The sequence below is a fragment of the Piliocolobus tephrosceles genome, chromosome 2 (genome assembly GCF_002776525.5).
Source record: "Piliocolobus tephrosceles isolate RC106 chromosome 2, ASM277652v3, whole genome shotgun sequence".
In the NCBI taxonomy this organism is placed as follows: Eukaryota; Metazoa; Chordata; class Mammalia; order Primates; family Cercopithecidae; genus Piliocolobus; species Piliocolobus tephrosceles.
The window spans coordinates 45380845-45397772 of NC_045435.1; the positions used below are offsets into that span (position 1 = coordinate 45380845).

The 16928-nt window shown below is 42.7% G+C and overlaps 1 protein-coding gene across 1 annotated transcript in view; it reads left to right on the forward strand.

The window, feature by feature from the left end:
• IFT122 (intraflagellar transport 122) overlaps positions 1–16928 on the forward strand; it is a 78250-nt gene that overhangs the window by 8297 nt on the left and 53025 nt on the right. Inside the window, exons 2-4 of the mRNA XM_031935083.1 lie at positions 7872–7938; positions 9580–9664; positions 16213–16291. Coding sequence (XP_031790943.1) covers positions 7872–7938; positions 9580–9664; positions 16213–16291 — 231 coding nt within the window. The remainder of the gene's footprint in view (positions 1–7871; positions 7939–9579; positions 9665–16212; positions 16292–16928) is intronic.

The following is a 16928-nucleotide window of genomic DNA, read 5'->3' on the forward strand; positions in this document are numbered from 1 at the left end:
TTATGCAGATGGGTTCTTTACGTGGCCAGCGCCATGTTGCCTGTTTCTTTACATGTGGTGATAAATTAAAGGGAGGATGGAACCTCCATGTTGAACACACCTGGCCCCCAGGTACCCTTTTTCTATTGGCACAGCTGCCGGCATTCACCAGTGAACGCTTCCAGCTTGCCTTTTTTTTTTTTTTTTTTTTTGAGACGGAGTCTCACTCTGTCACTCAGGCTGGAGTACAGTGGCATGATCTTAGCTCACTGCAACCTCCGTCTCCCGGGTTCTAGTGATTCTCCTGCCTCAGCCTCTCGAGTAGCTGGGATTACAGGCGCCCACCACCACGCCCGGCTAATTTTTGTGTTTTTAGTAGAGACAGGGTTTCACCATGTTGGCCAGGCTGGTCTCAAACTCCTGACCCCAAGTCTTCCTCCTGCCTTGGCCTCCCAAAGTGCTGGGATTACAGGCGTGAGCCACTGTGCCCGGCCTCAGCTTGCCTATCTATGTTTGCAGCTCGATTTTTCAGGCTACTCTTTGTTAGAAAAAAATAATTTCTTGGGCTGCTTTTTGTTAAAAGGGAAGTTTCGCTGAAGACTCTTTTACCCTCAGTATCTGGCTAAATAATTTCTTTCTAGCTCCTGTATCGCTGTGTCTTCCTCCTTCGAATCCCGTTTTCATGTGTCTCTTAAAGCCTTTATCAGAGTACTGTTCTGTAGTTCATCCAAACTAATAGGTCATTGATTATAAAATACCATTGTTTTGTATATCAATAAGAAAGTAAAAAATGCTGCCAGCTACACTGAAACATCATCACTTATAAGACACATCCTAACCTCAGAGGTTGAGAAAATGTGAAAAAAAATGTATCCTTTAGAGTTGATGACATATGGTAGTTCTTTGTGAAGGTGTCTGATTCACACCTTCTCACTGGATAGTAATTTCCCTGAGGGGAGGGAGGGATTATGATCAGTTCATATCTGTTGGTGCCTGGCACCTAAGAGGGACTCAGTAAGTATCTGTGGATTTATTGGCCCTCACTCTAGGGGAGGAGACCACCCCTGGTATCATCTTATGCCCAATTTCTGCCTCCAAAGAAAGAAAAAGTAAAAACTAAAAGGCAGAAATGAAATCCACAGGCAGACAGTCCTGCGCCGCACCCTGGGCCTGGTAGTTAAAGATCGACCCCTGACCTAATCAGTTATGTTATCTGTAGATTACAGACATTGTATAGAAATGCATTGTGAAAATCCCTATCTTGTTTTGTTCCAATCTAATTACTGGTGCATGCAGCCACAGTCACGTACCCCCTGCTTACTCATCCAATCACAACCCTCTCACACACACCCCCTTAAAGTTGTGAGCCCTTAAAAGGGACAGGAATTGCCCACTCGGGGAGCTTGGCTCTTAAGACAGAAGTCTTACCGATACCCCTGGCCGAATAAACCCCTTCCTTCTTTACCTTGTTGTCTGAGGAGTTTTGTCTGCTGCCTGTCCTGCTATATTTTTTGGTTCCCTGACTGGAAAGCTAGGTGATTGGCAGATGGTCGAGGTAGCTCCTTGGGCGGCTTAAGCCTGCCCTGTGGAACATCCCTGCGGGGGACTCCAACCAGCCTGAGCGATGAGGATCCTGCATTTGCCCTGGTGGGACGCCTCGCCAGAGCAGTGTGTGGCAGGCCCCCGTGGAGGATCAACGCAGTGGCTGAACACCGGGAAGGAACGGGCCCTTGGAGTCTGGACATCTAAAACTTGGTAAGACTAGTGTTTGAAACTTGCCCACTCCGTTTGAGTGGAAGCATGGCCTGATCACCCACAGCGTGCCTTTATCGGCACTTTGGTTTTGGTTTTGACTTGGTTTGAATTGCTTGACAGGATTGGTCTTGGGAACTTGCCTACTCCATTTGAGTGGAAGCGTGGCCTGATCACCCACGGTGTGCCTGTACTGGCACTTTGGTTTTTGTTTTTGACTTGACTTGGATTGCTTGATACTTTGGTTTTGGTTTTGACCTGGCTTGGATTTCTGGATATTCTGATTTTGGTTTTGATTTTGGTTTGGTGCAAACTGTTAAAGTGTGTGTGTGCCCTTTTTATCCGTTCTTTGTTTTGTGGTGTGTGTGTGGTGTGAGCGTGGTGTTTTGTCTTGAAGCAGCATAAGTCAGGCACAGATAAACCCACCCTACTAGGAACTATGTTGAAAATTTTCAAAAAAAGGATTTAAGGGAGACTATGGATATCGTGACACCAGGAAAATTTAAAACTTTGTGTAAGATAGACTGGCCAGTATTAGAGGTAGGTTGGCTATTAGAAGGGAGCCTGGACAGGTCCCTTGTTTCAAAGGTATGGCACAAGGTAACCTGTAACCTGTAAGCCAGAGAATCCAGACCAGCTGGTTTTTAACCTCCCTGCTTGCAACACACAGTGGTTGAGAGAACAGCAGCATAAACGGCTGGCAGAGGCAAGTAAAGACCAGCAGAGAGAGAGAGAAAGGAAAGATACAGAGAGGACAAGAGGCAAAGAGAGAGAGAAAGACACAGAGAGGAAGAGACAGACAAAGAGGGAGTCAAGGAGAGAGAGAGAGAGAGAAAGAAAGAGAGAGGCAGAGAGAGAGGAGACAGAGGCAAAAGGAAAGTCAAAGAGAGACAGACAAAGTCAAAGAGAGAAAGAGAGAGATATACAAGTAGTTAAAAAAAAAAGTGGGCCGGGCGCAGTGGCTCAAGCCTGTAATCCCAGGGGTCCAACGTTCTCTGGACCACTAAAGAGCAAGGATGGACTGCCCCAACCGGTTTTTGTAATTTCCCTAAAACCATACATTCATTTTACTAGAGGATCATAGAAGTTAAAGACTTAAAACAGACTTTAACAATTAAGACAGGATACCAAGATACAAATGCCTGGTTAAAATGGATCAAATAGGCCGGGCGCGGTGGCTCAAGCCTGTAATCCCAGCACTTTGGGAGGCCGAGACAGGCGGATCACGAGGTCAGGAGTTCGAGACCATCCTGGCTAACACGGTGAAACCCCGTCTCTACTAAAAAATACAAAAAGCTAGCCGGGCGAGGTGGCTGGTGCCTGTAGTCCCAGCTACTCGGGAGGCTGAGGCAGGAGAATGGCGTAAACCCGGGAGGCGGAGCTTGCAGTGAGCTGAGATCCGGCCACTGCACTCCAGCCCGGGAGATAGAGCGAGACTCCATCTCAAAAAAAAAAAAAAAAAAAAAAAAGTATACCCTATTCCTTTAAAAGCCAAGGTAAATTTAAAACCTGTAATTGATAATTGAAGGTATTCTCCTTAACCCTATAGCACTACAATACCACTTTGTTGCCAGCGTAAACAAGGGCATATCCCAAAAGCACTGAGGCCTTCCTATCAAAAATCCTTAACCCAGTAACCCACGGATGGCCCAAATGCTTTCAATCTGTACAGCGACTGCTTTGCTAACAACAACAACAAAAGTAAAAAATAATAATAATAACTTTTAGAGGACACCTCATTGTGAGCACAACTCACCAGTTCAGAAGTATCCTAAGGAAAAAAAAAGGGGGGCGGAATTTATATAAAAAGAGTATTATATGGTAAATTCTTCTCCTGAAATAAATTAACTGGTTGTTTAAAGAAAGAAATATAAAAAATATAAATAAAAATAAAAATAAAAAAAGCAATTGTTATGCTTGTGCACATGGCAGGCCAGAGGCCCAGATTGTCCCCCTTCCATGGAACTAAGGTGGTCCTCCAGTCGACCAGGCATAGGCTGCATGGTAGCTCTTTTCTAGGATTCTACAGCCTGGAGTAATAAGTCATGCCAGACTCTCTCTCTGCTATATGCTAAAGTCTGGCACCCTGCGGTTCAGCCCCTGAGGGCCATCCAGCTTCCGTCTCCCAACACAAAGTTCACTTCGTGTCTCTCACGACAGGGAAGAAACTTAGCATTCCTTAGAGACCTGAAGGGATGTGATGAGCTTAAGAGTTTCAAGAGCTTATCAATCAGTCAGCCCTTGTTCATCCTTGAGTGGATGTGTGGTGGTATTGTGGTGGACATTTACTGGGCACTCTGCCGAATAACTGGAGTGGCACTTGTACTTTAGTCCAATTGGCTATCCCTTTCACCCTGGCATTTCATCAACCAGAAGGAAAAAAATCAAACATCATAAAAGCGAGAGAAGCCCCTTAGGGATCTTTCAACCCTCATGTCTCTTTAGATGCAACTGGAGTCCCACGAGGAATACCAGATCAAGGTAAAGCTAGAAATCAAATAGCTGCAGGATTTAAGTCAATATTTTGGTGGGTGACAGTTAATAAAAATGTAGATTAGATAAAGTACGTCTATTACAACCGACAGCAACAAGGTTTTCATGAGTTAAAAGAAAAACTCATGTCAGCCCCAGCCCTGAGGCTACCTGACCTGACAAAACTGCCATTTTTTAATCTTTCTGACACATAGAATGTAAAGAGTTTTGTTTGGAGTTTTAAGCCAGACTGTGGGACCCTGGCCAAGGCCAATGGCCTATCTCTCAAAACAACTAGACAGGGTTTCCAAGGTCTAGTCCCCAGGTCTAATGGCCCTAGCAACAATGGCCCTGTTAGCACAGGAAGCAGATAAACTAACCCTTAGACAAAACCTGAATATAAAGGCCCTCCACGCTGTGGTAACTTCAATAAATACCAAAGGGCATCATTGGTTAACAAATGCTAGATTAACCAAGTACCAAAGTTTGCTATGTGAAAATCCCCACATAAGCGTTGAAGTTTGTAACATCCTAAACCCCACCACAACCTTGCTCCTGGTATCAAAGAGCCCAATTGAACATAACTGTGTAGAGGTCTCAGACTCAGTTTGTTCTAGCAGGCCCAACCTCTGAGACCATCCTTAAACATCAGTAGACTGTGAGCAATATGTGGATGGGAGCAGCTTCGCCAGCCCCTGCATAGTGACTCTGAAGAAGACGACAAGCCCTGCCCCAGTCACACCTGGAAGCTGACTGGTCCACGCACGGCTGAAGCATGAGGAAAGTCTTCGCGCGACTCATTTTCCTTGAAATTTGGACTTGTACAGTAAGGACTTCAACTGACCTTCCTCAGACTGAGAGCTGTTCCCAGTGTATACATCATGTCACTGAGATAGAACAAACGATTGCTACGGTCCTATTATTTTATGGTTATTATAAGTGTACTGGAACTCTAAAAAGAACTTGTTTGTATAATGTTATACTATACAAGATATGTAGCCCAGGAAATGACCAACCTGATGTGTGTTATGACCCATCTGAGCCTCCCGTGACCACAGTTTTTAAAATAAGATTAAGAACAGAAGACTGTTAGGGGCTCATAAACCATACGAATAAAGTGTTAGCCAAAATAGAAAAAAAAAGGGTGCCTAAACAAGTCACCTTAAAATTTGATGCCTGTGCTGTCATTAATAGTCATAAGTTAGAAATAAGGTGTAGTTCTCTTAATTAGAAAAGAGGCTATATGGCAGAAAATAAGTACATCTGTCATAAATTAGGACTGTGTGGAAATAAATGTAAATACTGGTCTTGTGTCATTTAGGCTACCTGGATTAAAAAAAAAAAAAAAATGAGAAGGATCCAGTCTACCTTCAGAAAGGAAAAAATGACCCTTCCTGTTCTAAGGGACAATGTAAACCCTTAGAACTAGTAATAACCAATCCCCTTGATCCTCACTGGAAAAAAAAGGGGAACATGGAACCCTAAAAATTGATGGATCTAGACTAGATTTTCAAGTAAATATCATGGTTTGAGGAAAAGTTTATAAACACTCTCCTGAGCCAGTATTTCAAACCTTCTATGATAAACTAAAAGTGCCAGTACCAGAAATTCCAGGAAAAACAAGAAATTTGTTTTTGCAATTAGCTGAGCATGCAGCACAGTCTTTCAGTGTCACTTCATGTTATGTATGTGGAGGAACTGTAATAAGAGATCAATGGCCATAGGAAGCCTGAGAATTGGTACCTACAGACCCAGTTCCTGATGAATTCCTGGCTCAAAAGAATCACCCTGATAATTTCCAGGTCCTACAAACCTCAAATATTGGACAACATTGCATAGCTAGAGAAGGAAAAGAATTCACTCACCCAGTAAGATGACTTAGTTGTCTGAGACAGAAACTGTACAATAGTACCACAAAAACAATCACTTGTTGGAGTTCAAATCACACAGAGAGAAATCCATTTACTAAATTCCCAAAGTTGCAAACCGTGTGGACCCACCTGGAGTCCCACTGGGACTAGACAGCCCCCACTGGATTATACCGGATATGTGGGCATAGAGCTTATGCCAGATTACCTGACCAGTGGGCAGGTAGTTTTGTTATTGGCACTATTAAACCATCTTTCTTCCAACTGCCCATAAAAACAGGCGAACTCCTGGGCTTCCCTGTCTGTGCTTCCTGCGAAAAGAGAAGTATAGCTATAAGAAATTGAAAAAATGATAAATGGCCCCCTGAGAGAATCATACAATATAGGCCTGCTACTTAGGCACAAGATGGCTCCTGGGGATACCAGACCCCCATTTACATGATTAACCAAATCATACGGTTACAAACTGTCTTAAAAATAATCACTAATAAAACCAGCAGAGCCTTGACTATTCTGGCCAAGTGAGAAACTCAGATGAGAAATGCTATCTATCAAAATAGATTAGCTCTCAACTACTTGCTAGCAGCTGAAGGAGAGGTCTGTAGGAAATTTAACCTTACTAATTGCTGCCTACACATAGATAATCAAGGGCAAGTAGTTGAAGACATAGTTAGAGATATGACAAAACTGACACATGTGCCCGTGTAAGTGTGGCATGGATTTGATCCTGGGGCCATGTTTGGAAAATGGTTCCCAGCGCTGGGAGAATTTAAAACTCTTATAATAAGAGTTATAATAGTAATAGGAACCTACTTACTGCTCCCTTGTTTGCTACGTATACTTCTTCAAATGATAAAAAGCTTCATCGCTACCTTAGTTCACCAAAATGCTTCAGCACAAGTGTACTATATGAATCACTATCAATGTCTTGCAAGAAGACGTGGGTAGTGAAAATGAAAGTGAGAACTCCCACTAATAAAATGACTGGGAGTCTCAAAAGGGGGGAATAAGGCAGGAGACCACCCCTCATATCATCTTATGCCCAATTTCTGCCTCTAAAGAAAGAAGAAATGAAAACTAAAAGGCAGAAATGAAATCCACAGGCAGACAGCCTGGTGCCGCACCCTGGGCCTGGTAGTTAAAGATCGACCCCTGACCTAATCGGTTATGTTATCTGTAGATTACAGACATTGTATAGAAATGCACTGTGAAAATCCCTATCTTGTTTTGTTCTGATCGAATTACCGGTGCATGCAGCCCCCAGTCACGTACCCCCTGCTTGCTCAATCAATCATGACCCTCTCACACGAACCCATTTAGACTTGTGAGCCCTTAAAAGGGACAGGAATTGCCCGCTTGGGGAGCTTGGCTCTTGAGACAGGAGGAGTCTTGCCAATGCTTCCGGCCGAATAAACCCCTTCCTTCTTTAACTCGGTGTCTGAGGAGTTTTGTCTGCCGCCTGTCCTGCTACAACACATTCTCTCATGTTGTCTGGCCTTTATGGTATTATTAGAAGAGTTAATACCCTGAACAGTCAACTCTTTGAATAATTTCTTGTGTCTGGTTTCTGGACAAGAGGAAGTCAGGACAAAGAGCTAAATACTGAGTGGATCATGATTGAATGGGCTGCTGTGGTATGGCGGTTGAATGGAATTTGCAACAAATGCAATTCTTAATCATTCTTTTTCTCCTCAGTACACACACAGTGTTTCTTAATGGAAATAAAGTTTACTTTCCTGGCCATTAGCAGACTTCATAATTTTGGTTCCTAATTGTCTTTTCGCCTTGTTTTCTGTTCAGTATAAATGACATCGCATTTAAGCCTGATGGAACTCAACTGATTTTGGCTGCCGGCAGCAGATTACTGGTAGGATTTTGTTTTCGTTTCCTCTTAAAGTACTTCCCCAACCTCCCTCTTGTGAGTACTCTGAAATTTGACCCTTTTTTTTTTTTTTGAGATTAGAAAGGAAAGAGTGGAAAACCTTCCTTATTACTTTTTAATAGGGATGGAAATGGGCTATTTAAAACAGGCAAGTAAACTATCAGATAAGAACCTGTGAACAATACCTCCTTTGGGGTCATTAATCTTTCCCTTTTTGCTTTGAGACACCCATGAAAGAGTTGAAAACAATCACAATGCCTTTGAAACTGGACTGGTGTCAGTTTATATTTTGTTCCCCAGAAAAATTCAAGCAACAGGACGGAAGGTACTCTGTCCATGAAAAGTCAGACCCCAACTTTTAGGCATTGGCCTACCTAAACAATTCCATATGGATATTGTCCTATTTTTCATATTTTCAAAGAACATATGCTCTCTCTGGAACCTATCCAGGTATATAAAAGTAATTTTCAGAGAACCCCTTATGTTTGACCAAAAAACTTTTGTATGATCTCTCTGTCTTAAGTCTACTTCCTCTTCTGTGTTGTCTCTAGATACGCAGACTGATTAATCTCCATTCTTTGTATGGTTAACTACAAAATCTTAAAACATGGTTAAATTGTTCTGCAGACTTCTCTCCAGTGTAAACAATCCAAGCCGTTTTAGTTTTTCTACATAGGTTATCTTTTCCAACACTATAACCATTTCAGAAAGTTTCCCCTTGATTTCTCAGATGGTGTGTTTTTAACTCTCCATGTAGTGATAGATGTCACATGGCTATCAAATACCTAAATCCATATTACAGCTGGATTTTATTGTATTTTATTTCTTAGAGACAGGATCATGCTCTGTTGCCCAAACTGGTGTGTAGTAGTGCAATCATAGATCACTGTAGCCTTAAACTCCTGGGCTTAAGGGATCTTCCCACCTCAGCCTCCCAAGTAGCTAGGACTGTAGACACACACCACCTCGCCCACCTAATTTTTAAATTAAAATAATTTTTTTTTTTTTTGGTAGAGATGGGGTTTCACTTTGTTGCCCAAGCTGGTCTTGAGCTCCTGGTTTCAAGCAATCCTCCCGCTTCAGCCTCCCAAAGTGTTGGGATTACAGGCGTGAGCTACCATGCCTGGCCTACTGTTGGGTTTTATAACATTCCCTCCTACTTGAAAACCCAGAGTTGTGTGACTTTCAAACTCTTGGTAGCAAATATGAAACATCTCTCTATTATGTTGATTTAGTGCAGAACTGGCACTAAAATTTAATCATGTTGTAGCTGGCTCTTTTTATGGGCTAGTTTTATTTAGAAGGACCTGCCTTGATTAGTCATGTATCTGAATTCAGGTAAGGATGAGTGTAAAGCATTTCCATGGAGTGAATAATTGAACCTTTGGTTCTTAAGGATTGGTGGTATATTCCTGGTCACATAGTAGTACATAGACCTGGGACCTTTACTTCTTGGTTACCCAACTTTAAGTCACGTTTTTGGTTTCACTGTATAGTTTTTATCGGATACAAATTTAGAATATTGACACATGTATTGTTATAAAAACAAAAATAGCAGTAGCAACCCTGCAGGAATTCTGACTAATAGACATCACATAGATAATCTGTATTTGTCTCTTTTGCCAGGTTTATGACACCTCTGATGGCACCTTACTTCAGCCCCTCAAGGGACACAAAGACACTGTGTACTGTGTGGCATATGCAAAGGATGGTAAAAGGCTGCTCTGGGTTTCCATTCTCTATGATGGCCTCATCATTGTTCATTTTTCTCCTTAGTCACTTTTTAATTATTTCTAGTAAGCTAGAGTACAACTTGCAAGTTCAGAAGATAGTGAAGTTGCTTAAACTTCAATTCAGTCATTCAATCTACCAAATATTTATTGAGGCGATCTGTGTTCCAGGTGCTGTTCAAGATGCTTGAGATACTTCAGAGAAAAAAACGGTGGTCCCTCCCCTTATGGGGCTTCTGTTTTATGGGGTGGTGGTGAGAAGTGAGGGAGGAAGAGAGTATGAGGGAGGACATACAGTAAACATAGTAAAAAGTAAATTAAGCAGTATGCTGGAAGGTGATAACTGTTATGGAAGAAGAAAAAGTAGAGCAGTGTGAGGGGGATTGAGAGTGCTGGGCAGGGCAGGGGGTTGGGTGCAGTATTGAATTAGACTAGTGAAGGTGGGCTCATTGAGATGAGGATAGGTGAGCAAAGACTTTGAAGTCAGGAGGCAATGAGATTGTGCCAGTGGGCATCTGGGGAACGAGAGCTCCTTGCAGGGGAAGAGCCATTGCAAAGGCCCTTAGGTATGGGTGTGCCTACTAGGAGCTGGATCAAAGAGAATCGGGAATTGTAGAGGATGAGGATAAAGTGGTAACAGACATGGGGTGGTCAGATCAGGCTGGCCATCATAAAGATTTTGATTCTCAATCAAAATGGAACTACTGAAAGGTCGTCAGCAGAGAAGGGATCTGATCTGATTTATATTTTAAAAGGATCCCTCTAGTTGCTGAGTTGGAAACAACCTGCAAGAGGTGAGGGTTGAGACATCTGAGTGAGGAAGCATGATCCAGACAAGGGGTGATGGTGGCTCAGACCTCTGTGGGGGCAGAGGAGGTGGTGAGAAATGATCAGACTCTGGATATAATGGGAGGGTGGAGCCAACTGGATTGTCTGACAGATTGGATATGGGCTGTGAAGAAAAAGGAGTCAAAGTTTTTGACCTGAGGACTGAAAAGATGGAGTTGCCCTCCGACGGAGATGGGAAAGACTGCAGGTAGAGAAAACTTATAGTTGAAGATCAGAAATTCAGTTTTACACATGCTGAATTTGAGAAAAGTTGATGATGTAGGAGAGGGGAGAGGACTGCTGGAACAGAGTTGAGTAGGCAAGAGGAGATGGGATCTAGGGCATAGACAGGGTGTTTGCTTTAGATAGGGGCATGGTAGGAACTGCAGAGGCCAGCAAATGGGGACAGTATGGTAGTAGGAATCTAATGGAAATTCTCAATTCCATTTTTTTTTTCTTCAGTGAAATAGGAAGCAACATCAACTGAGAGTGACAATGGGGAAGGGAGGTTTCAGAGAGTTGAAGAGAAAGGAAAAAGTGTAAAATCACTGCCTCAGAGAGTGGGAGAGTGAGTGGACCCAGGAGGTGTAGTGAGATCCCCAGTGACATGAAGGGCCCTCTTGAAGGTTGTGATCATGAATTGAAAATGAGATTAGTTGGTGTGATTGTGTCTTTTTCTCCAGCCATTTTGAGCTGCATAGTTGTGAGGCAGAAGAGGTGAATTTAACCAGAGGTGGTTTTGCAAGGACATTTGAAGATGAAGTAGGAGGGCAAGGGAGCAGAGAGTGTATACAGATAAATAATTATGTACATTAACCTTGAATTGTTGGCTGAATAATGAACGGAGAGAGGACAGCAATGGAGAAGTAGTAGGTTCTGGTGGGGTTGAAGGATTGTTACAGTTGGGGTACCAGGTGGGTTGGGAAGGAAGGGAAGTGATGCATGAAACTGAGATTTAAATTTATTTTAAAATATATCCATGTTGTCACACAGCATAGGATTAGTGGGAAGAACATGGGCTTTGGAATGAGACAGTTGTGAGTTCCAACCCCAACCCAACACCAGAATTCTGTGAGTTTGAGCTGGTTATTGAGTCTGAGTCACGATTTCTTCATGTGTCAAATGGGTAATATTAGAGATAACATTCTGTAGCCACTGCCAAGAAGTCACAAAATTGTAATGTTATAATGCTTGAATGAACCTTGGAGATTATTCCAGTCCCAGATTTTTAACTTCTTTTGGCTGATGGGCCTCTTTGATAATCAGATGGAAGCTTTAGACCACTTTCTAGAAAAATGTAGATTCTTCATATATATGCAGAATTTCGTGCATATAATTTAGTCTGATTAGTCCAGTCTCTTCACTTTAGCCCTACATAAAGACATAGACAATTGGCCAGGCACTGTGACTCATGCCTATAATCCTACTGTAATCCTAAAGCTCTGGGAGCCTGAAGTTGGGAAAATTGCTTAAGGCAGAATTGAGACCAGCCTGGGCAACATAGTGAGACTCCCTAAAATCTGGCCTAGGTGACAGAGCTAGACTCTGTCTCTAAAAAAAAAGACAAGTCATGTGACTTGCCAAGGCCATGCAGCAGGTTGGCCCAAAGACAAAACTAATTTCTTGCTTCATTGTCAGGTGTACTATACCATGGTAGTCATCTTGTGTGTGTGTGTGTGTGTGTGTGTGTGTGTGTGCATGTTTGAGTTCAAGTTCAGAATAATGTTTTAGGGAGACCTTTGAGGAGGGAGCCTGGAGAGCTGAACTGTTTCTGTCTCATCCTAGTGGTCTTGAGAAACGTGGGCCAGTCAAGGGCCCAGTGTAAGGCCCAGTAGGTACAGAAGAGCTATTGGGCCTCTGATGCCTCTGGTGTTTATAAGCATAGCAGGGCTCTTTGACCTGCAACACCATTAAGGCACTTGAGGATGTCAGAGTGTGACCCGTCAGTAGTGGCATTTGCACAGCACTTTCCAGAGTCATGTCACACACATCTCATTTGATGCTCCCAACAACTCTCTGAAGCAGCAAGGGGACTCTTATCCCTGCTCAAAGATGAGAAAACAGATTTGGAGCAATTACAGGTGATGGTGGCAGAGGCAGGCCTAACCCAGGTCCTCTGACTGCAGAGCCCTCGTTCTTTCTAGTGTATCACGCTGCCTCTTCATGACACCTGTGTAATGATTAAAAAGTCTTTTAGTCCTCGGAACTGGTTTTTTCCTTTCAGACCTGAAGATTCAGATACACTGAATTGCTCTTTTAAGTCTACTTGTTTCTGATTTCTCCCTTAAGTTTAATACTTTTTTTTTTTTTTTTTTTGAAACAAAGTCTCTCTCGCTCTGTCGCCCAGGCTGGAGTGCAGTGGTACGATCTCAGCTCATGGCAACCTCCGACTCCCTGGTTCAAGCGGTTCTCCTGCCTCAGCCTCCTGAGTAGCTGGGACTACAGGTGCACACCACCATGCCCAGCTAATTTTTGTATTTTTAGTAGAGACAGGGTTTCACCACATTGTTCAGGCTGGTCTCAAACTCCTGACCTTGTGATCCGCCCACCTCGGCCTCCCAAAGTGCTGGGATTACAGGCGTGAGCCACCGCTCCTGGCCCAAGTTTAATAAGTATTTAATGAGCAACCATGATATAAAAGTATGTAAGACATAGTTTTTTTGTTCAAGAAAAACATTATAATATGAAGAAATAATAGAAATAGCTAATTTTTTTTAGTGTTGCTTCTATTCCAGGCCCAGTTCTAAGCAACACAGGAGTTGGAGGTGCCACTCCCTGTGCAATAAAAAATCTGCATGTAATTTCTGAACCCCCCAAAACTTCACTATTAATAGCCTACTGTTGACCAGAAGCCTTACCTGTAACATAAACAGTTAACATATTTTTAATATTATATGTATTATATATTGTATTCTTAAAATAAGTAAGCTAGATAAAATGTTAATTGAGAAAAAAGAAAAATATATACTCTTCATTAAATGGAAGTGGATCATCATAAAGGTCTTCGTCTTCATTGTTTTCAGGTTGAATAGGCTGAGGAGGAGGAGGAGGATGAGGAGGGGTTGGTGACACTGTACCAGGGAGACAAGAGGCAAAAGAAAATTCACATATAAAAGTGGACTCATGTAGTTAAAACTCATGTTGTTCAGGGGTCAACTGTATGTACACACATACATACACTCATTTAATCTTCACACCAACCATGAGGTAAATACTAACATTATATCCATTTTTCAAATAAGGAAATCATAGAGCTCTTCAGTAGCTTGTTTGGGTCATGCAGCTGGTCTGTGAGATATCTAGGAATTCTGACCCAGAGACTCTGAGCCCAAAGCTTATGCTTTTCATCATATCACCTGCTACCTACCAGGATGAGGGAGGAGTGACGGAAATAGTAAGAGCAGTTTCTTTGTTTATTTAGTATTTGCAGCAGTATCATACAGCTCACCCTAATATCTACTATTTCAGCTACTATAAAAGGCAGTTGGCCGGGCGTGGTGGCTCATGCTTGTGATCCCAGTACTTTGGGAAGCCAAAGCAGGTGGATCATGAGGTCAGTTCGAGGCAAGCCTGGTCAACACAGTGAAACCCCATCTCTACTAAATATACAGAAATTAGCCAGGCATGGTGGTTTGTGCCTGTAATCCCAGCTACTTGGGAGGCTGAGGCAGGAGAATTGTTTGAACCTGAGAGGCGGAGGTTGCAGTGAGCCAAGATTATGCCACTACTCTCTGGCCTGGGTGACAGAGCTAGACTCCGTCTCAAAAAGGGCCAGGAGTGGTGACTCATGCCTGTAATCCCAGCACTTTGGGAGGCAGATCACCTGAGGTCAGGAGTTCAAGACCAGCTGGAGAAACCCCATCTCTACGAAAAATACAAAAAATTAGCCGGGTGTGGTGGTGGGTGCCTGTAGTCCCAGCTACTTGGGAGGCTGACGCAGGAGAATCACTTGAATCCGGGAGTCGGAGGTTGTGGTGAGCCGAGATCGTGCTACTGCACTCCAGCCTGGGCAACAGAGTGAGACTTGGTCTCAAAAAAAAAAAAAAAAGGTACTTTACAGATACTATCTTAGTTGAGTCCCACAAAAGACTGAGGAAGATACTATTCCTCTGTGTTTCAGATGAAGGCATTGAGGCTCAGAGAACAGTGACTTGCCCAAGGTCACCTTCCACTTGCCCCGTGAATAAAGTCTGAAAGTCCTTAAGGTATACAGAATGTGACTCATGCTTGCCTCTTATTCCTCATCTTTGACCAGAGTAGGTGAAGACCCCGTTGTTTGCTGCCATGATACTGTGAACCTCTCCCAAATACTTATAAATGTGTAACAGTGTAATTAATAACAAATTACTTATTATGTGTTGCCTCTCTCCAGTCTGTTCCTTCATAAAGCCCAAGTAGTATGAAAATGCAAATCTGATCTATCACTCTTTGCTTAAAACCTTTCTTTGGCTTCGCATTGCTTTAGGATAAAGAGCAAGGCCTCTACTGTGTCCCTGAGGTCCCAAGAGATCCTTCCACAACCCACCTCACCCTTCCCTCAGTTCCATGATGACTCTGCTTATTCCCTCAAACATGCCAGGCTTTTCCTGCTTCAGGGCCTTTGCACATCTGTTCCATCCATGTGGATGGGTCTTTCTCCTCTCTACATCTGGCTAAGCTCTGCTCATCCTTTAGGTCTCCACTGAAGGATCTCACCCTTAGAGAAACCTTCCCTCATCTAAATTAGGTCCCCCAGGAGATGTCGACCAAAGGGTAGTTTCAGTCAGACAAAAGGAGTACATTTTTGAGATCTGTTGCACAGCATGGTGACGATAGTTAATAATAGACTGTTTTTCAAAACTGGTACAAGAATAGATTTTTTTTTGAGGTGGAGTCTTGCTTTGTTGCCCAGGCTGAAGTGCAGTGGCGAGATCTCGGCTCACTGCATGCTCTACCTCCTGGGTTCACGCCATTCTCCCGCCTCAGCCTTCCGAGTAGCTGGGACTACAGGCACCTGCCACCAGGCCTGGCTAATTTTGTTTTTGTATTTTTACCAAACAGGATTTCACCATGTTAGCCAGGATGGTCTCCATCTCCTGACCTCACGATCCACCTGCCTTGGCCCCCCAAAGTGCTGGGATTACAGGCATGAGCCACCGTGCCTGGCCAGGAATAGATTTTAAATGTTCTCACTATAAAAAAAAAGTATCTGCAGTGATGGATATGTTAATTAGCTTAGTCATTCTTCAATGTGTATGTACATAAAATATCACATTGTACTTCATAAGTAGATATTATTTGTCAAAAATAAAAATTTAAGTAAAAAAGTAAATCAGGTTCCCCAGTTATTCTCTTTCATAGGATCCGTGTCTTACCACGTTGTATTTTTGTTAGGTTAATTTGATGCCTACTTCTTACACTAGACTAAACTTTATAAAGTAGGGATCATGTGTGTTTTAATCATTACTTGATCCCTAGCATAGAACATGACAACTACATAGTAGTAGGCCCCCACAACATCTCTGTTTACTTAGTGTCAGACAAAGCAGGTTTGGAACCCAAATATTCTGACTCCAAGGTCCTGCCTCCTAGTACTGATAAGAAGTAGTAAAGAAGCTAACATTTATTAGGTACCTTAAAGAACTAGTTTTCTAAAGAATTCTCTCTGGGAAATACTGGTTTAAGATAAATGTAAGACTTTCCATTTTAAAAACACTTTTAGGCAAGCGCTTTGCTTCTGGATCAGCTGACAAAAGCGTTATTATCTGGACATCAAAACTGGAAGGCATTCTGAAGTACACGTAAGTAACCATTTAGGTGTACAGTATTATGATTTTGATGCTTATTGAATAATTGCAGCAAAAGCCTCTTAGAGGCTACATCTTAGAAAAGATGTAGGAGAAAACTTTTTTCTCTTAAATTGAACTTGAAATTAAGTTGTGGGTGTGTGTGGTTGGTATAGGAAGATTGAGTAGTGAATAAGTTAATGAATATTTCTTGACCACTTACTGGCGTGGTCAGCACTGGGCCAGGTGCTTTCATGAAGCTCATCTCAGTTCATCTGACATTATAGACTTTATCCCACCCCCAACCTGTCATCTTCCAGTGGCCCTATCTCAGAGAATGGCCTTATATTCACCCAGTGTCAAATGTCAGAAACTTGGGGTCAGTGTGCTCCAGGCCTCCTCTCACTATTGGGGGTCTGCTGTGTTCTTCCCCTATTCCTCTACTAGTTAGTCCCTACTTACCCTACAAATCCCAGACTCAAATGTCACTTTCTTTGTAAGGACTTTCCTGCCTCTCTAGGCTGGGGCAGATCTCTTTTGAGGCATTTCTCAGAATTGCAGTTTTAGATTTATTCTGGTGACTGATAAGTATTGCTCATCAGCCTGTAAGTTCCATAAGAGCAGATACTGCATCTGTTTTTTTTTTTTTTTT